This window comes from Thermobia domestica, chromosome 9 (assembly GCF_964235325.1).
Source record: "Thermobia domestica chromosome 9, izTheDome1.hap1.1, whole genome shotgun sequence".
Classification (NCBI taxonomy): domain Eukaryota; kingdom Metazoa; phylum Arthropoda; class Insecta; order Zygentoma; family Lepismatidae; genus Thermobia; species Thermobia domestica.
Genome location: NC_137462.1, coordinates 25,477,206 through 25,498,927, shown reverse-complemented (window position 1 = coordinate 25,498,927; position 21,722 = coordinate 25,477,206). Strand labels below are relative to the sequence as shown.

The following is a 21,722-nucleotide window of genomic DNA, read 5'->3' as shown; positions in this document are numbered from 1 at the left end:
GCCAGAGGAGTGGTCTTGAGAGACTAATTACAAACACAAAAACAGGAATAGCAAACAAAAATAGCAATCAATTAAAATCTTCATTATAATTATGAAAAATCTGACATTCACTATTTCTGTAAATTTCAAGTACAGAAATGCATTTTTAAGGATGTTTCCAGGTCAAATCAATTCAAGGACATTTCCAGGGTTTCCAGGACAAGTGGGAACTCTACTATAAGTTTAACTTAAGAAATTTCAGAAAATCACTAATATTCATGGAACTGGATCATTTATTTGAATAATCTATCAGTAAAAATTGTAATCATGGTGAACTTATGATAAACGTATGCATTAGAAAGCATTTTATTATACCGCTAAAAGGTTACATTATTGTAAATTTTCAGTTGTAAAATTAAAGACCATACATGAAAATAACTTGCCTCTTTATACCCATCTATCATTCGGATTGAACTAAATTATACGCAATCACTTTCTTTGACACTTCCGAAACACTAGATAAAAGTACGAAAATAAAGTTCAAACTGTGGTATAAAATTATGTCTAATTGTCACAATACTCGTTAATTACATTACAAAAATGTTATAAAATATCACCGTTTATATTTACAGTAGTCAATAAATTATGCAAATGTTTGTTTTATTTTATACAATTCTTTTTAATACAAAAATAAACATAACACTTTTACTTGAATGATTTTATGAATCTGAATAGTGCATATCACCAAACGGATTTGTCGATCTTCCCACTGTGGATCGCCGGTCAAATGATGGAGGAGCAGCAGTTCTCAAAAACGGCTCCAAAGACGCCCGAACACTGATAATTATTGCAAATCCTAAAATTGCCCCGAAGGTTAGCGATCCAAAAGAATAGCCAGTTAATGCGCTCACACACAAGTATACTATGAGGATGAATGTCAGCAAATCTTTTCTTGCAAAGAACCTCAAGCTCAGTCTTGGGGGCAGCGGAGTATGCACCATTGGCAAGAAAGTGCCACGAACGCTTTTGTCGTAAGTTCTCACAACTATTGGAGGCTGCAGAAGCTGCCTGGATACAGCACCCCAAAAATCATCTCGGTAGTATGAATTCCAGAATTCAATGCCAAACTACAAAACAAACAAAAAATAAAATACATTAGAAAGAGGAAAAAAGGGAAATAACTTATTTGCTTCAAAGACTTTAATATATTTCCCTGTTCCAAAATAAATCCTGCTTCTGAATATATTTAGTGAGTTCCTTTCATCATCCTCGTTCGGTTATCTGATTGGTGATAATGAATTTCTCCTTCTACCAATGAGGCCTCATTCTTTTCCAATAGACAATTAACACAAATTATTCAAAAAATCTTTACTACTTTAATTTTTTTCAAGCATACAATAAATATTTATTCATGAAAAAAAAAGTAGGAGATTTCGAAATCGTTTTCATTCTTCAAACATTCCACAGAAGTTATTTAAAGTGTTGAGAAATTCATTGAACATATTGCAAGGTTCCGTACACCCACACATATTATGAACATGTGTTTTCAAGATTTGTAAATAAATAGTAGCACACGCCAGAAGAAAAACACATCTACTAGAAAAGACGAAGAGGACACGGAGAACTACGAAGGACTCCGACAACCCCTTCACAGATTCTCCTTTCAAAGGATGGCTATAAAAGAGCACGTCGAGACCAAGAAAAAATCATCAATGTCTTGTACTGATCATAACCTACAATCCTTACTCCCGAGGGCGCTTTCGGATAAGGAGTCTTAACTTAAAATACCTACTCCTAAGGCCGCTTTAGGGTACGGAGATACTTTTCTCGTCTGAGGCCGCTTTGAGCTAGGATACCATCCTATCAACCCTAGGCAACATAGTATGCCGAGGAGGCTCTCTTTACCCATAATGAAAGCACTTATTTTAAAGTAATTACAAACTTAAAGAAGATTTTAATAGATACTTTGGATAATAATCATATACGGCATTTTGTAATAAAAGTTGAAGGGCTAAATCTCGTGTACTTTATTGACTCTATCTACAGAATATTACAACATTGAGACAGTATTTCACTTGGAACAGGGCAGAGACAGTAAAGCAGAATTCAAGAAACGGAGAAAAGCTGTTTTACGTAACACTTTAACATCCTTATCATCGTGTTGATTTCTCTAAAATGGTTTGAAAGGCTGAGACTGACTTCTCACTTTTTTCATCCTTAATATGTATTTCAACCTAATGTTTATATGAATGTGCATATGTGTAAGTTACAAAACATGTAAATTTTATTAAAATTACAAGCAACCACAAAAACTGTCATTATGCTACATATATATATATATATGCTACATATATATAAATCAATATTCCTTGCGAATGTATAAGCTATGTTAGCACCATATAAAAATCCTTTTTAATGCATTAGTAGTTTTGCAGTAGTTAGGATATCACATTTTATGACTCATCTCTTTCTGGTTTTGTTGTAGATCAAATGCTCTCACCATGTCTTTAGTTGTTTATTTTCTCTATAACGCAGCCTTTTCCAATTTCATCATGAGCATACTATTTAACGTTTTCACTACATAATCTTACCTTGGGGGCCGCGGTGGCTCAGTGGTAGAGCGTTCACCTCTGGTGCTTGGGGTTCCGGGTTCGATCCCAGCCCCCGTCAAGTGAACTTTGTGGTGGACAAACACCGTGTGCGTGGGTTTTCTCGGGGTACTCCCGTTTCCTCCCACTTTCTTCATTCCACCATTTCATTCATTACTCATCATCACCGTCTCCTTTAGCCTAACCGGCATAACCGTGGGACGTAAAACTTAAAGATTTCATTTCATTTACAATCTTACCTTGATTTGCGTAATGACCTGAGATATCACCAAGGTTAGGATTTAATAGGAAATTTTCATAGGAAAAAGGTGCTAAACATAAGTCGAAAAAGGGGAAAAAGTACTATTTCCGCCAAGATTTTTTTTTAATTTATTTAAAACGACTTACTATAAACTGCCTATATATCTATAATAGTATTATCTCAGGGTTCTTACACAATAATTTTTATTCTCCCTGATTTCGAGGTGCCAGACCAACCATTTTACCTAACCAGCGGCATTTAATAAGATAAACGTTCACTAAGAAGAACTAACTAAAGCTTTGGTTAATAACAGCGGATAAGGAGACACGTAAAATGACCAAGAATTGCTATTTGATCTATTGACTAAATTTTATATGACGAACAATGAACACTTTTTTCCCCCAAGAAATTGGCCACCGTTCTCTCCATCAACCAGCTGTAACAACATTAGATTTTCAGAAAAAATTCAAGATGCTGCTTTTAGTCAATTTCAAACAAAATAGGATTTTTTAGTGAGAATATTATTTTTCTCCAAATTTCAAATTTCTTCAAAGCAATTTCCGAGTCTCACACAGTATATCATATTACAATTTTATCAGTTTCGATGAATTTCTCCTTCAATTACTAGGAAAGGGTTGTTACGGTATGTTTTTCACTACCGGTAACATTAGATAAAATTCTATATTACAGTATTCCTTGTACATTTTATCGGTAGGTTATTTTTATTATAATATGTATCACTGCTGACTAGCATATTTTGTAAATCAGTACCGACAATATAACATTGATAGCTACACAACGTAAGTGATGTAGCATGACGGCTATTCAAATTTCTTCAAAGCAATTTCCGAGTCTCACACAGTATATCATATTACAATTTTATCAGTTTCGATGAATTTCTCCTTCAATTACTAGGAAAGGGTTGTTACGGTATGTTTTTCACTACCGGTAACATTAGATAAAATTCTATATTACAGTATTCCTTGTACATTTTATCGGTAGGTTATTTTTATTATAATATGTATCACTGCTGACTAGCATATTTTGTAAATCAGTACCGACAATATAACATTGATAGCTACACAACGTAAGTGATGTAGCATGACGGCTCAGATGGTGTGCTTTGCAGTCACTATATTTAAGTCACTATATTTATCTTGTTAATACTACGGAATTATACTACGATGACATGGGATAACCTATTTATTATCACGATTGTAGTCAATAATAATGAAATTGTTTTAAATCCAAAAGTTATTCGGCATTAATGTACGAAAAAACGTTATAGGTTATTTTTGTTTACATAATTTTAGGCCTAATGTTCGACCGGAAGAAAGATAGAATTTATTGTTTATCTTTATAGATATTCAAATTATATTTAGCATAACTGCCATTATTCTCATAAAAGTACGAACACCTTAATGTGTTCCATGACAAGCTTACCTGGTCTGGGGTTTTGAAGTCTGACCTTGCATGAATTGTGCGTCTTTTTGAAATGTAAACAAACGTTTGCCATGTTGTTATGTCTCAAAGTGGGAACAGCCACATTAAATACTCAATATAGAAGAAAAAGAATAATGGAATATGCGGAAATAAATAAATAAATTCTCTTTTCTTTTGTTAAAACTGATTTTATATTTTACGAGACATAAAAAAATTAAATATCAATACTTATTATAGTTAAATCTAGTGTTGTCAAGAGGGGGTGTGTAAGGTGTACAGAAGATCATATATAAAATATAACAGGAAAAGAGCACAAGAGCCCTTCTAAAATAGAAAAGGAAAATGTGCATCTAAAAGGAAATTTTGGACCGTAAACCCTGTCAAAGCCTGAAATTTGACTAACCTGGCACATAATTAGGCAAAAATAGGGCTCTTGTGAGATATAAATTGTGACTAAAAATGTTTCCTCTGGGAACGGCCTATCTTTAACATGGCAATTCAACTAGAGGTTGATCAAAAGAGATGGAAACCGTCCAAGATGTTTTCTTGGTGCTATTCAAGGTAATTTGGAGATAAGGAGGATGCTCAGGTAATATTGGAACCAACCAGATAGTCAACCAGGTGGTAAATTTTAATACTGTGTGAGCATCTCAGGATACAGGTTAGTGACTATATCCTCCATTTTGTTGACTTCTAGAAGTTGCACGAGAACTTCTCTTTAAACCACTTGAAGTATTAGTGACTTTGGGGTATCAGTGACATTGTTTTGATGACTAAATTCAAAATTGTTAACCAGAGACAATAGTCATTTTTCCATTATGTATATGATGATGATGAAGAGTTGTTAAGCGTATCGCTAAGTCACACAATTTCAGACAGTCTTTAGAGGGGAAGGAAATGAGTAATGACAAAATCTAATAGTCATGAACTTCGAGTCTTATAATTAGCTGCTGCTATGAGACCAGATAGTGAAAGCTCTGCACATCGTCTTGATGTTGACATCTTAAAAGCATGTTATTTGATATATATTAATACTGTTGACGGTACTGATTCCATAGTCACTTTAAGTTAGGTTTTTTTCCTTTCATGAGCGTTGTTGTTGTGATACGGTTAACATATAAATTCAAAATTCCACAGAAATTGAATTATGCTGTATAATCAAAACCTCATTTGCATACTTTCGAGAAACTATTGAAAAACAAATTTGTTATTCCTGATAGCGTAAATAGATGTTGAGGCAACTCCAGCGTGCAATTTATTTATGTGTCTGATTTCTTTTATTATTGTGTGAATTTCGTATGATGTGAATATATATATATATAATGTGCAAGTTATCCGCCCTCTTAAATATGAAATGTGGTCTCAATATCCGTACTAAATGAGGTAGAAGTAGGATAGCTATAGGTTAGGTTAGATTAGATTAGTTAGGTAGATTTCTTTCTTATTGTATGTTGTATTGCTTTGATATTAATGTCATGCACGGTATTGCGGATAACTAAATAAATATTCTTAAATGAAATGAGATATAGATATCAAGCCTTTGCCCTCCGTAAAGGGAATGTATTCAGTATTTCAAATATGCTGAATTATAGGGAAAATAATAGTAACATTTTTTTTGTGTGTGTTATGTGTTTATTGATTGGAGATTATAAGTATGGGCACGCCTGGTGAGATATGGAGTTAACCTCAACTGTAAACTGTATACTATGGTTAGTGGTAACAAAGAGTTATTTTCCTTTTCCAATTTCTTAAAGGAATTTTGTTATCCGTTCTTGAAAATGACTCCTTAAGAGATGAAGGAGTATTGTTGTTATTTAAAGAATATGAAATTGCAATAAAAGATATGCAAATATTTAAAATTTTTATTTGGTCAAATCGAAACCAGTACATATTTGTACATACAGTTGACTGATTAATATTGTCTTCAAGTTGAAGTACTATAAATAAGATTAATGATAGTCTTCGTTTAAGTAAAGCTTAAAGGTTTCGATGCTGGGTGTCGCTTCAGCAAGATCTTGGAATTAATGATACATTTTTTTTTAAATAGTCAGATGCAATAAACGTTCGTTAATTTTAGAAACAAAACTTGTCTGGTCAGAATTTGAGTTAATCCTTTTAAGCCATTGTGGTTGTTCTGTACTGCATTGGATTGGCGCGCGAATGGTGGTGAGGGCCACACTACTCTTCGGGCATCTGTTCAGTGGGGTATAGACGAACCAGTAATTATGGCCTAAGAGGAAAACATCATGAATAGGATTTTTTTTCTTTTCCTTCAAAATTTATTTAAGATTTTATGATTCGTACTAGATATAAATATAAAATAAAACATCTACATTAAATTAACATTATGGGACATTTAAGCGTTACAGGGTGGCATACGAGATTTATTCTTGTTCAGAATGGCTAAATGCTTTTCCAAATTGGGAAGCTTCAAATTTACAAACACTAACAGCCAGTGGCGTAGTTAGGTAGGTATGGGAATTAATCCCCCTTCCCCCCGCCGAAATAAATTTGTTAAGTTTTTCGTATTCCACGTACAACAATAATCTTTCTTACCATTTCTAAGAATTTCATTGACTTTCCATTTTCGTATAGACTCGTTGTTCAGAAATAATACTGTATTTGTCAAATTTCATTCCATGTAAGAACTACGTTGTTGTTGTTGTTGTTGTTTTTGTTCTTTTTTTTCTAGCGTCCATTCTACTCTTCTGTTTCTTTCTCTTAGCTGCTACTTTTGTTTCTCCTATCATACTTTCGACCGTAGTTAGTTGGTGATTCAAGTCGGCCGTCGTCAGTAAAACTAAGAGAAGCTGATAAGTGAAACTGGTGTTGCACACCGACTTGCACAGATTATCAACATAATAGGACTTTAGTTATTATAGCAAAAGAATATTTACATCGTTCAGTTATAAAGAAAAATAAATGTTTGAATTAATTCCTTCGCATATTTCCTTCTTGATAATTTAGGTACTATCTTACCTTACCTTTCAGTTATTTCTGCGCCCTTCCCATTCTCACTCAATGTTTTCATTCCTCATACGTGGAAGTGTAATCATACAAATATTAAAGGAAGGAAAATTAAATTTATTAAAATTTTAAGTGCTTATTCACATGATGTGCATAGCCCCCTCCCCCCCCCAACAAAATCCTAAATACGCCACTGCTATCAGCAGATGAATACAAGTGGTAGGTTGTTATGGAGTAGATCGTCAACTAGGACACGGCCTACACCAAGTTAGAGGGCCAGAAAGTGAGTAACAGTAATACACACAATCAGAACATTGACAAAATACTACTTGTAAATAGCCAAACGTACGGTGGATATACGTTTATATCCCATATATACAGATGGTGATCAGAAAAATGGAAACACCCTATAGTTGGCAACCCGTCAGATCTATAGGTTGGCAGTGATGTCGTGGCGCCCGCAGCGCCGGACCGCTGGTGGTGGTGTGTTAGGTCGGTCTCCATACTACGTCAGGCGCAGTGGAACAGCAGTGTCCAGTGGCTGCAGCAGACGGAGGTAGTGAAAATGGGAGACCTCTCAGATTTTCAAAGAGGGCAAATTGTTGGTGCGCGGTTATGTGGAGTGAGTGTGACGGCAGTGGCTACTGTGTTAGGTGTGTCGCGTGGGACACTGTCGAAAGTTATGACGGCCTACACAACACACGGGAAAACCACATCGGGGAAGCGGAACAGTGGGCGGAAGAAAATCATGAGTGACAGGTCACACAGGGTATTAAAGCGCATTGTCACGCAGAACCGTCGTGTCACTGCGGAGCAAGTGAAGGAGGAACTCAATCAGCACCTCCCGCACCTGTTTCGACAATCACAGTCCGCCGCGAATTAGATGACATGAACTTACGGGGTCGTGTTGCACGGGCCAAACCGCTCATCAGGGACCATAACGCTTTCGCACGCCGCAAATGGTGCCGCGACCATGCAACTTGGACCGTTGAGGACTGGAAACGTGTGATTTGGTCGGATGAGTCATCCTTCACCCTATTCCCAACCACGGGCCGTATTTATGTGTGGAGAACGCCCAAAGGAACTTATGATCTGCAGTGTCTCCGCCCAACTGTGAAACATGGCGGCGGCTCGGTGATGCTGTGGGCCGCCATGTCATGGTTTTCATTGGGTCATGTGGTCACACTTAGCGGACGAATCACTGCCAACGATTATGTCGTAATTTTAGGAGACCACTTGCATCCTATGGTCCGGATGTTGTTCCCGGACAATGACGCCATCTTCCAGGATGATAATGCACCCATTCACACAGCTGGCGTTGTTGCAGCGTGGTTTAAGGAACATCGGGATGAAGTTCAACACCTCCCCTGGCCCGCCCAATCCCCAGATCTCAACATAATTGAACATCTGTGGTCCGTCTTGGAAACACGACTCCGGCGACGATTTCCACCTCCATCCTCTCTCACAGAACTGGCCGATGCCCTGCACGAGGAATGGTGTAAAATTCCACTTGCTGCCATTCACGACCTCTATGCCTCCATCCCACGTCGCATCAATGGTGTTCTGAAGGCGAAAGGTGGCCCGACACCATATTAATCTGGTAAGTTGCAATTTCGTTTAGGTGTTTCCATTTTTCTGATTACCATCTGTACATATATATATATACAAAAGTAAAAATAAAAATGACTTACCTTTTCGTTTAACCGTGATGACAAGTGATACAAGCCTCTAACTAACCATGCTATCTCGTAAGTTCTTATAGGTTGCAAATCGGGGTCACCCTCATACGAAAAGTCCAGTTTTCTGTGAGGCCGCATCATCATCATTCTATGCATCACACTCTGAGGTGAATTCGGAGGGTATATATTTGACATTTCTTCGGACCCCACTGAAGCTCCCCTTCCTCGCAGCATGGGATCTTCGAGAGAGCCTAGGTAACTACCGGAGGAATCTAAAGAGGCTCGTTCCGAGTAAAGTGTCGAGTAGCGTCTGGAGTCTCCAGAGACAACAGATGATGATCTTGATCGCATAGAGGCAGAATCATCTGGAGGAGAGCTTAACTAAATTTCGAAGAAAGAAAGAAAGAAAAAAAAGGAATATATTAATACTGGATTTATGAACTCGACAATTTTGTACAGAAGAAAATTATTGATCTATATATATATATATATATATAAAACTGAAAGTGACTATGTCTGTGACTTTATACCCCTTGAACCACACAACCGATCTCGATCAAATTTTCAACATAGATGAGGTTTGGGCCTGAGGTTTTTTTTTTTTTTCATTTCACTTTCACGGTACAATTTAGGGGAGGGGGAAGAGGGAGATATTTAAAAATGATCGTAAATGACCGATACTAGTGTCGAATTCATAGTTTTCGGGGTCGCTCAGATGAACAGTGACACTTCCGATGCCGTTTATTAAATCCAAATTCAGCCCTGCAACTTGAGGGAGGGGCGATATATATAAAAATGATCGATATTAGTGTCGAATCCATAGTTTTCGGGATCGCTGAGATGAACAGTGTCACTTCCGATGCCGTTTAAATCCAAATTCAGACCTTACGTCCAAAATGAAACGTATTCTCCCGTGCGAAGAACGGGTATTCTGATAGTTTACTATAAAAACGCAAACTTGAATAAAATACAGTGAAACCTATGCATAACGAAACCTGTCCTAAATGGAAAATGCACTTAATGGAAAGAAGTTGTGGTAGTTATTTTGTACGCACCCTGAACCCTGAACCCTTTTATATCAATATAGATCGAGCTCCCTTGTGGCTCTATGGGTCCTTCGGTGCGAAAGACCCAGGAACCACATGTGATACAGGCCCCCGTCTCACACAGCCTCTGTAATGAAAAGGAACGCTAAGCTCCATATCAACCAACGAGCCAATCAATACAGATAAAAAAATGGAGACTGTTCTTTACATTTTATTGTCGCTAGCCAGGAAGCCAACGCATTTTCTTTCTACATTATGGAAAAGTCGGAATTTTCCAGCCTGAATTTATAATACTATTCCAATTCTTATCGAGGTCTTCTCATCCAAATTTAGAGTGGAAATTGGTCACACTTTTAACAGGTTTCATTAACTCGAATTACATCATATATGACTAGCCTTCAGCTGGCTGAGAATTTCGCCCCCAAGGCCCTACATGTGCTCGGTCTACGGTCTCGCAGTTTTCATATCTACACTCTAACATCTCTAATCTTAAGGGATTTTGAGATATTGCAAATTAGTATAACAATTGCAACCTTCACCCTTTTATCTTCCCGCCTGTTTTTCCCCTTCTAAGGAAAGCATTAAAAAACACTGAAATACGTCTTTAATTACACAGCAGTTGTCCGGACTGGTAGCATACCTCAGAAAGAGCAACCACAATATTGCTAATTTACATTTGGTGGACAGAAATAACCAGGGTTGGCAAAAACCATGGTTTTTATTGAAAAAAACAAAAAAACAAGTTTTTTTTGGTTTAAACAAGTTTTTTTTTTTTTGGTTTAAATAATTTACTCTATGTATTTATATTAGACATGGAGAGAAATTAGTTTGTTTCGCCTTGGTGTTATTATGCAACAACAAGGTTATGCTGGAAGGGGTCATATAAGCTTAAATCGGAATCCAAACCGCTTTGTCCATTTCGACACGAAACTGGGACTAATTGGTCAGAAATGAGATTGCCGACTCACTCACGAAGGACTCCTGATAAAAATACGTTGTACTGATATTTACATAGGCCTAGTTGTTAATATAATTGTCAAGAGTCATTTCAGAAGGACAAAAAGATAAACAGTTACACAAGTAAAAACATTATACAGAATTACATATAAATCGGGAAACTCCCGCCTTAGCCATTGGGAAAATCCTGTTATTACTTTAAATGTAATTGTATATAAAATTTTAAGGTCAACGTATCATAATCACTACTCTAAAACTGAGGTATTAAATTACAAATTTGGTAGATATCATTGAATAAAATTAAAACAAATGTTGAAGTCCAAGCTGAGGTTGGAAGCTGCGTAGGCAGTTGTTAAATGTTACCAATTTCTATCAATATAATTAAGCAACCTTGGCTTCTTTATAAAACAACAGGCATTCAGGAAATTAGAAATATATAATTTGGTTTCGTTTCGTATGTTTAGGCTTAACATCCTTATGAAATACCAAGGTTATCACGGAGAAGACTTTCGCTTAAAGGGACACCTCGAATCGCTACTTGGTTTACACTTGAAAGATAAGTTGTGGTTCGACCGAGAATTGAACACGGGACCCCTTGATTAAAAGGTGAAAAATACATAAACGTAATGCAGATGGCTTCATATGTGGAGACGTCACCATGAAGTTCACATGATTTAAAGCATTTTTCGTTCTTTTTTTGTTTGGTTTAAACCACCTTGGTTTATACCAGCCAACCCTGGAAATAACAATGATAGAACATAGAATTAAAGAAGCTTACTATAATCATAGAGACCTGCACTTAAGTTACACAAAGGAGACATAAATACAATTTGGAATGATCTTTTTATTACGTATTTCCGCCGGTTGGAACGAAACACTAAACCAGTGAACAATAACAGTGCTCAGTAAGTGGTGAACAACATGTGTTAACTTCCGTTCGACGAGAAATGTTTTACTTTATATTTTTTATTCTTTTTAACGTTGTTTTTACCTATCCATGTTTCTTTACTACGTGTAACTTACTTTTCATACTACTAAGCGGATGATGGAAATCGTAACTTCCGAAAGCGCTTCTTAGAAGAATACTTTGGTCTACGGTGAGTATTAAGCTTTTCTACTTATACGAGAGCTGTCTAGGAAGTAACAAACGTTTTGAAATAATAAAAAGAAAGAGCAGAATGAACAAACCACATATTATATACATTTGAAAGGTACCCTCTTAAGCTATTTTCCCACATAATCGCCATACAAATTAAGGCACTTATCATACCATGGCACAAGTTTTTCAATACCGTCGCGGTAGAAATCTGCTGCCTGCGATTTCAATCACTGGCTTACACCGGCAAGCAGTTCGGCGTCAGTATCAACACGTTGTGTAGCGAACCAGGTCTTCATCGCTGGAAAGGGGTGGTAGTCGCTCTGCGCCAAATCCGGGCTGTATGGTGCGTGATCGAACGCCTCCTATCCATCGTGAACATTGGAACGGCCATTTTAAAAACCAATGCACCATTGCCTTACTCGGCCTTCACTCATTATTCCATGTCTGTACACTTCACACAGCTGGTGATGATTTTTTTTTTTTTTTTTTGCCAATAAAAACCTAATGACAAAACGCACCTCACAAAAAGTGAGATTTTCTATTGCAGCGCACATTGTAACATGTCACAGAAAGACCAGTAGAAGCGCCACGTTACCTCATGCTACCACAGCTGGATGCATACTGAGTGTGGCAACGTTCTGACATCAAGATGGTGACTCTAGCCCTGCGCCCTGCCCCGATGGGCCGAAGGTATGGCCCTTTCTGGACAATCCTCGTATTTTTCTACGTCTTTGATTATTTTAAATGGAAAATCTAACCTTCATTTTAAATGGAAAATCTAACCAAATTATTTTAAATGGAAAATCTAACCAAATTTCATGTCTCTAACTTTAACGAATTTTGAGATATAACTATTCAATTATAACCCCACCCTGTTTACTTCCCATTTTTTCTTCCCTTCTAGGGCCAATATCAAAAAGCTGTGAAACAAGTGTCTAATTATTTTAAATGACGAGTCCAAATACCGAATTTCATGCTTCTAGCCTTGAAAGATTCCGAGATATGAACTTCTTATTTAATAATTGTAATTCCCATCCCTTTTCTTCCCTTCTAGATCAAATATCATAAATGCTGAGAGACGTGTCGAATCATTTTAAATGAAAAGTCTACATACAAAATTTCATGTCACTAACATTTAGAGATTTTGAGATATATAGACATTTTAAAACAAAACCCCTTCTCTCTCTCTCCTCTCCTTCCTCGTCGAAATTTCAAAAAATCCTTTCTTAGTGGAATCTTACATCACAAATCCTAAGTACTGTTCAAATTTCAAATTTCTAGCTTTAGAGAGCCTGACATACTAAAAATAATACAAAATTTATCATTTTTCTTTTGCGTGTTTTTCATAAGAAAAAGTAGTTCACAAGATACCAAGACAACATAATACGTTAATCAAATGCTGTTGAGTTCGTTCCTCTAGTCGCTGTCTTAACTTAGATTTTGGGGGAAATGTTATTCTGGCAACAATGTAATTTCTATGGATGGTAACACTGAAAATTCTTCTCGTTCATATTTTCTGTTGTAGAATAGCATTATCTATGACTGTGGTAAGCTGCATTTCATTATCTTCTTTTACTTATAAAAACCAAGCAAAAGAAAAATGGTAAGTTTTGTATTATTTTTAGTATGTCAGACTCTTAAAAAGAGATTTGGCTTGGGTCAACCTCTGTTAGTCTGTCAGGACTTTTTTTTTTTTTTTTAAACATACAAAGATTATTTCCGGACAAAAACTTACTCCGAAGATGTGACATAACTGATGAAGTGCTGTGTCTAAATAAGCAACGACCTTCTTCCTTTCTTCTAGAGTGTAGTCGTCAGGTGGTCTGAAAGCACCAAAGAATATGTCGTTCAACCTTAGAATCCAGTTGTCACTTCTTCTCTTCTGTTCGTTTTCCAGACTGGCTTGGAGTTGTCTTGCAGCAAGTTTTCCTCGCTGAACAGTGATCAAGAAATTCATCACCTGCAAATTAACAACATATAGTTTCAGTTCTTTCATAGATAACCACTAAGAAATATCTGCTCCACTATTATACTCCACTTTCATAGATAATCACTATTAATACATTATAATCAAATTAAGACACAGTACAGCAATAAAAGTACGAATTTTTGTACCCATTGAACCATCCAAATCTTAAAACGGTGCACCAATGATAAGTTTCAGTGACCTTTTGCCATCTTTATTGTTAGGGATATGAGATAGAAGCCCCCTCTCCAAACGTATCAGAACAAGCTAGTTCTGTCTGCAGTGGTAAGATAACAAGAATGAAAATGGATGAGAAAAATATGGTATGGAAAAAGGTATACATACCATCAAATAAATATAATGTGAGAGATGGGAACTAAAAATTACGAGCAGAGCGCAGTGCGAAAGAGAGAGCGAGTTGAAGGAAGCGCGTCTACGTTACGTCATTATTGCCAGATCTAAAATATACATCAAAGATAGGTAACAAAATTTTATTTAATCATATTTAACCATTATTTTCTTTATTTAACCATAAAATTTCCTAACATCCTCAAGACAGAATTTGGGTGCGAATTAGGCCGAATTTTCATGCATGCGATAGAAGCTTGCTTTACTTGCAATTTGGTAGCGTCCAGAGCCGACCATAGATATTTTTGGTGGTGAATTTTGACGTTTTATAGGACAAAATGTTCCAGTTTGTACTTATATTTGTACTAAAGAAAAGTCTTTACCCGAAAGCTAATATCGTGATTTTCATGACCGTTTTCTGATTTCGTGACTTTTTCGTATCTTTCGTGAACGATAGACACCCTGGTAGATATTGTTTTAAATGAAGCGACAAGCGGTAAGTAACCAATTTTTTTATTAATCTGAATCACCCACTCATGCGCCTACATAATTTTAATGCTTTTTAGGCTATTTTATTTCTAAAGATAATTTTCTTTTTTCAACCTTTTCCTTATTTATTTTCAATCTGCCTTAGTTCTTGAGGTGTTTTTCATATCTTCTGTAGGCAACTAAACTAATTCCCTCACTTTCAAGGGCAATGTGAACCCTGTTTATGTTTAAAATCTTATTTACCAACCTCTTTCACAATCTCCTGCCCAAATAGTGGTTTGTACTGAAATCCTTGGCCCTCTAAAACTTGCAGCTGTTGTCGGAGGATAGCACACCATTTGTGACCTGGAACGTGTTCTGGAGAAGAAGGTTGGACCTCAACGACACTCGTTCCGTTTTGGTTCGCATTTGAGAATAAGTTCGTTCCTGTGTGTCGTGGGAAATGACTTTCATCTAAGTATGTTTCCACTTCTTTTAGCATTTGGTTTAAATTAATTTGTGAAAACACCTGGAAGAAAGAAAAAGTGAATAATTATTATCTTTAGCTGACACATAATAGAGAAAATAAACCAATCTTGAAACTGATGGTACCAATCTATCAAATGATAGCCCTTAACTTAGAAGAAATGTCATAGATGTCCTGTATTTTCCCAAACGTGCAGAAAAACCGGTAGCCGTGTTACGTATATACCACGTCAGTGGCGTATTTAGGGGGGTGGCTTCCGGGCTTAAGCCCCCCCCCCGAAATCTTACTTAGTATAGTAATGAAATATCTTGCAGAATTTTCACATTTCCAGGCAAAGCCCCCCCGAAAGTTAGCAAAGCCCCTCCCGAAACAAAATCGTAAATACGCCACTGTACCACGTGAAGGAGTTCTGTTTGTATGGCGGGATATATTACCTGGAGTAATCTCTTCCCTCAATTTCGTATCAATAAAACAAGCCACTACTCAGGTCTAGTCTGCTCCAGATTTATGAACGTTTACTCGCGCTTCCTCTGCACGTAGCACTGAGTCGTATCAATAAAAGAAGTGGTTACTCATTTCTCCCATCTGTTGGGCGGTCATTTCGTTGTGGGTAACTTATGGCGCAGTATCCTAAACGCCATGGAAAGGACAAGTAGTAACGACAGCTTCAATCAAAGTGCATTTGTGGATATTATAAAAGAGTTTCCAGTGGTACTTTCAAAGTCACAGTTACCAGAAAGTAAACGAAGGAAAGCCGAAGCTTTGAAGGCAAGTACAGTGAAATGCAACGAAATATCAAATACATCTACAAGTGAGACACAAATCCAAAAGAGAATCTTTAATATCCGAGCGAGCATTGGCTTAAGAACGAAATCAGACACTTGGTTCCTTTGTTTCCTTTTTTAAATAGTCCAGCCAGTCACGTCATAAATCACGTCCATCTGATTGCGTTTTCCACACCATACGTGTCCCCTTTCATCTTGGCATAAAAAATATACATTCTCATGTATACACCCTTTTTATCAGCGTTGAGTTGAGTTGGTTTTGAGTTTAATGTCCTTTTCAGTAACGAGGCTATATGAGGCGGGACCCACTGATTAACTTGGAATCCGAACCATATGAGCTCCCGAACGCCGGGAATCGAACGCGGGTCTCTCATGACAAAGGCATGTACGCTATCCGCTTAGCCACGAAGGAGCTCTTCCTATTAGCGTATTCGTCTCCAAAATACTAGGTTTCTTTATTGCCACGTGTGTATAGTCAAGTGCTCCGATAGCACCCGGAAATGTATATTGTTCTTCCCACTCTGCCTTTGCTGTTTTAATATTACACACAACTCCGGAAACAATCAATTTTCAGATTTCGCAATAATCGCATCCATTACACTTGTAGTAATCATAGACAGTACTTTGAGCCACAACAGAATCCCCTAACATTCAGACCTGGAATCCCGGATCACTCACGTAAAGCAAGAAAACCCGCATCTTTTCGTCATTACGTAGTGCATCACCCCAAATTTCCGTCGATTCTCCTAAAAAATGTTGTGCTAATTACTCTACATTTTCTTTCATGAACCTATGTCTTTTGTAATCTCCATTTGCAACATTTCTATGCAATTTATAAGTTTTGCTACATAGCAAAACAATCATATACTCTGCCATATTTCGCACGGAGTCACCTATTTAGCTTGCTCCACAAATTTGGAGAAGTTACTAGCATCACAGAAGAGTCTTTGATTTTTATTGATATCAAACGCGGAGTAGTTACTCGGCTCGAGAATAGAGGTGTGGTTACTTCAAAAGGGCGGGGCTTCTCCGAGGTCAGCCGAGACGACTAGTGCTCAGTTCTCTTTTTATTGATACCAATGCGAGTCACTACTTCAAAATTGGGCGTAATGAGTAACTTCTCCGTTTTATTGATATTACCCATTGTCACAGACTACGTTACACTCATTTATGAAACTTTTGTCCGTGATTGTACTTTTAATTCATTACTCTTCAATATGATTTGCAAAGGACAGCGAAAGGAAACTTTGGATATTTCAAAACTCATTTTAAGATTAACTTAAGAATTTTTATTAGTAAAAATTGCTTTGTAATTCTGTCTTTGAATTTGTTTCCACGTACCGAAGTCCTGACTTACACAAGTCATTGTGTAAGTTCATACATTGACAAATATGATAGAAGTATATTCCTGTAAGTACATGTATACTCATGTCCAAAATTATTGTCGCATGTCTATAAATATGTTGTAGGAATATAATTTGATAACGAATTCGCACGGTATTTCTTATAATGTATGTGTATAATCGCAAAATGTATATTTGGGGTAAATTTAATAGGAAAAGAATTATAAATACGAAAATTACAGTGAGTAAAACAAAATGTTGCTAAATGGACAAGAAAGTTTTATTTGCGTTTTATTGTTCTCATTTACTGCTCTTTTGATATGAAATTTGCTACATACATACCTTTGCCGATTATACACATACTAACATTATAAGAAATACCAGGCGAATTCATTATTAAATTATATTTCTACAACAACATATTTATAGACATGCGACAATAATTTTGGACATGAGTGTATCTATTATTTCACCACGAGTACAGTAAGTGCATGACCTCAGCACAAGTCGAAACACAAAACGACTTGGATTCTCTAAATCGTGGCAGTGCGATGTTAGACTATAGTAAGAGAACGACTCCGTATCCATCCTTGGACCCTACCTGAACATAGAAGTGATAATTACGAATACTGAAATGTATTATCTAGAGGACTTGTATTATTAGACATCTGTATTTCTGCTACATAAAAATAAGGTTATATACTCACTTCATATTTGTCAGTGCCTAGTCACGATACGGTACCTGGAACATTTCAACAGACGTGGACAAACATAAATTACACCCATTAAAAGCATTCCTCGAAACCCTGTTCTTTCATTTCACCATAAACAGAATGTTCATGAATATTGGTGTCGGAATTATTGTTGTCTAGGTTTCTAAGAAAAAGTTGGTTATTGCTATGACTACGATATATGTCTCGCATACGTCCTTGATATATTAATCATAGATACCTCATAGCATAACTGTAATATTGAAAATTGAAGTGGCAGCAGATTTCTACCACTGTTTTAGTAGTACAGACACTATAGAGTGGACATGGAGTACATTTTTGAGATGCTTAATTGGTTGTAGAAAACAGTTTCTCGTTATCTAATACCGTTTTTACGCTACATCAATGTTAAAACTGGAAGTAATTGATTTCTATTACTTCTGGTGTGAATGGAGACTTAACACGTTCGCTTCCATATCCGATCTTGGTTGGGATTAGAATTAGGGCGTATAGCTTATCATATGTTACGAAAGTCAAATCATACTAGATCATAATCTGAAGATATATGTACAACATTTGACAGTTTCCTGATTTATAGTTTAGAAAGAACAATCAATTTCAGTTAAGGGTGGTTTTAATTAGAAATAACTGGCACAGGCATTTAAATACTTGTGTAACTGCTGATAATGGAAGAGGTGGCTATTCTTAGAATACTAAATCGATTATAAAAAGTTTCTCACTATCTTATCTCTTTTCTCCCTTTCTCTCAATATTGAAACTAGCAGTTGTAATGAATTTCCGGTTTTGGTAGAGAATTAAGGATGGAATGACATGGATTCTTGAGATGCTTAATTAAAACGCTGAATCCATATTTTTGCTCAATGCCGACATCGAAAATAATAGATTTCCCACTTCCGTCTAAATTAGAGTAGAGGCTGTAGTATTATTAGGACACTAAGTTTAATAAAGGATACCGGTCAACGCACTAAACTTTCTCGCTCCCATTTCATAAAGGAAATTACATTACTCTGCAATTTTAACTGAAACATTTATATCTGAAATACGAACAAAACTACAAGGAGTTTCCGGAAAGCTTTGATTGAAGAAAACTCATCTCCAAAAATAAACTATCCCTTGTGGACATTTTCATAAGTAACTATTTATCTGTATGATGGGGAATACCGCTTTTCGTAAGATCAGCGAAGTCAAGCTGTGCCGAGGAAAAATTGGTGACAATTCGCACTTACCAGACGGTATTGGCATGTGGTGATCACCTACGTCGTGAGAGCAACTGGGGAACTACTCAAGAAAACAAGTAGTGAACTCCAATTGAGATAAAACTACGATTAACGTCGAGAGCAGCCGATGTGCTGACCATACATCACTTCGAAAACGGGAGTGCCACAAGCCATCTTGTAGGCCCAAACCCCCTGAGAGCTGTTGCACCAGCAGTTTAGTTTTAGTTTTTTAGGCCATATTTTAGAGCTATTAATGAAAAATTTATTTACGAAATATGAACAAAATCGCCAGAGTCGTATTTGAGAAATTGCCTGAAATACTTAAGCCCCATTAGTATACTATCACTCTTTGGATTTTTCATGAAGTTGAGTTGATTATGAGTTTAGCGTCACGTTCAGTAGCGAGGCTATATGAGACGTGGACCTACAGATTAACGTGGAATCTGAACCGCATGACCCCCCGTCCGGGAATCGAATTTGGGTCTCCCACGCCAAAGAAGCGTACGCTAACAGCTTAACTACGAACGAGCTGAGGGAGGGGGTTCATACAAAAAGACATACCATATTGTAGGATTGTTCATGGAACATTAATTTATGAAATATAAACAAAGTCATTGGCCGTTTTCGAGAAAATAATGATTTTTCATTTTCCCTTTTCCAGTAAACTACTCTTATTTTCTGGGAGTAAGAAGAAAATTGGATATCCTCTCCCTTACAGAATCTTATAAAAACCTTAACTTTAAAACTTTGATCTAGTTACGTTGAACGATATGCGCTCTAGGCGTGTACAGGGACAAACGGATATACAAAAATCCTCTTTCCGAGGGGTAAGGGTAACGAAATGTGCGCATCTGTTAAAGTCTCGAGTTCGATTTTTTTCAAGATTGCCATACTTTCTTCTCTCTTATCATCACTCGAAAGTAAAAATGTATATTTGAATATTAAAAACAAATGAATAAGCAAGTATAGCAAATATAACGTACTAAAGTGATATATATTATATTAATATAGTATTAATATTATTAGATTGGTTATTTAGCTATGCTTTTTTGTATTTAAATGTTAGCTACATTGTGTTGCTAATACTCAATGTAAATTAAACTAAGCGTAACACTGTTTCTAACAGAGATAAAATTTTCTTACGTTCACTCTCTCTCCGCAATATCTTTTAGTAAAATAATCACGTGTTTGCGAGATGCTCTCCATATTGGGTTTGTCTACCAATTAATACACATGACGTGACTAGAGTTCGAACAGAAATCTTTGTTTCACAGAGTGACATCCAACCATTGAATCAACCTGAGCCATTTCCACTTTTGCAAATACTAGGGACGTAATATATAAGATTCCCTAAGCTATAAAAATGTATTGTTTTAAACACATTTGTAACCTACACATATATGTGTAGGTGGGTCCTTCCTCTCTTCTCCACATAATCCTTATTGAGATTCAAGTATTTGTCCCACCGTTGCACCAGTTTATCCAAAACGTTTGCAAAAAAATCAGGGCTTTGGCTATTTGGGCTAGAACATTGGCAGGGTGGAAGTTGTTCAAGAAATCCGTCGAATTAAGATACGCAAAGTTGTAGAAAGTTCAAACATTTCTGTTGAAACAGCCTATCACATCATTCAGAGAAACGGCAATACTGCAGTGTGTACGATGGGTTCCTCATCAACTGAGTGGCAATAATCGACAGATGAGAATGAGTTGCAGCCTTGAAGGTTTAGTGCGATGAATCTCAATGGGGATGATGTAGAGAAGTGAGAAAGGACCCACCTCTCTCTCTCTCTCTCTACATACATACATATTATATATATATATATATATATATATATATATATATATATATATATATATATATATACAGGGTGTTTCAAAACAACACCAACAACGTTTGGGAGGTGATTCCTGACACCAAGATAAAACAAAAAGTATAGACCAACCTAGGTGCACAAATGCTTCCTATCGGAGTTATAGGCTGCCGAAAACATGAAAAATTGAACTTTAAAGGTCCATACCTCCAATACTATGGGACCTACCGTAATCGGGTCAAGACTTCACTTAGGAATTAGTATGTGCCCTATCCAAATATCTATGCTTCAGAATCCTGCGGTACTTCCGCAACAATTTTTATACAGGTAGTTGGTGAGTACTTCAAGTTATATGCCCTTAGCCAAACTCCCTCTGCAAAAATTGCTGCGTGAGTATCTTAGGATTCTGAAACCGGTATTTTTGGATAGAACACATTAGTTTCTAAGTGAAGTCTTGACCCGACTACGGCACGTCCCATAGTTTTGAAGCTATGGACCTTTGAAGTTCAATTTTTCATGTTTTCGGCAGCCTATATCTCCGAAAGG

At 36.6% G+C, this 21,722-nt stretch overlaps 1 protein-coding gene across 2 annotated transcripts in view; it reads right to left on the bottom strand.

Moving 5' to 3' along the window:
- Positions 1-329: 329 nt before the first annotated feature.
- Positions 330-21,722, bottom strand: part of LOC145694480 (sphingomyelin phosphodiesterase 4) — a 49,443-nt gene continuing 28,050 nt past the window's right edge. For both annotated transcript variants that reach the window (XM_081770774.1, XM_081770775.1), the window contains 4 exons: positions 15,071-15,331; positions 13,756-13,980; positions 8,931-9,299; positions 330-1,106 (listed from right to left, as the gene is read on the bottom strand). In XM_081770774.1, coding sequence (XP_081626900.1) covers positions 699-1,106; positions 8,931-9,299; positions 13,756-13,980; positions 15,071-15,331 — 1,263 coding nt within the window. In that variant the 3' untranslated portion in view covers positions 330-698. The remainder of the gene's footprint in view (positions 1,107-8,930; positions 9,300-13,755; positions 13,981-15,070; positions 15,332-21,722) is intronic.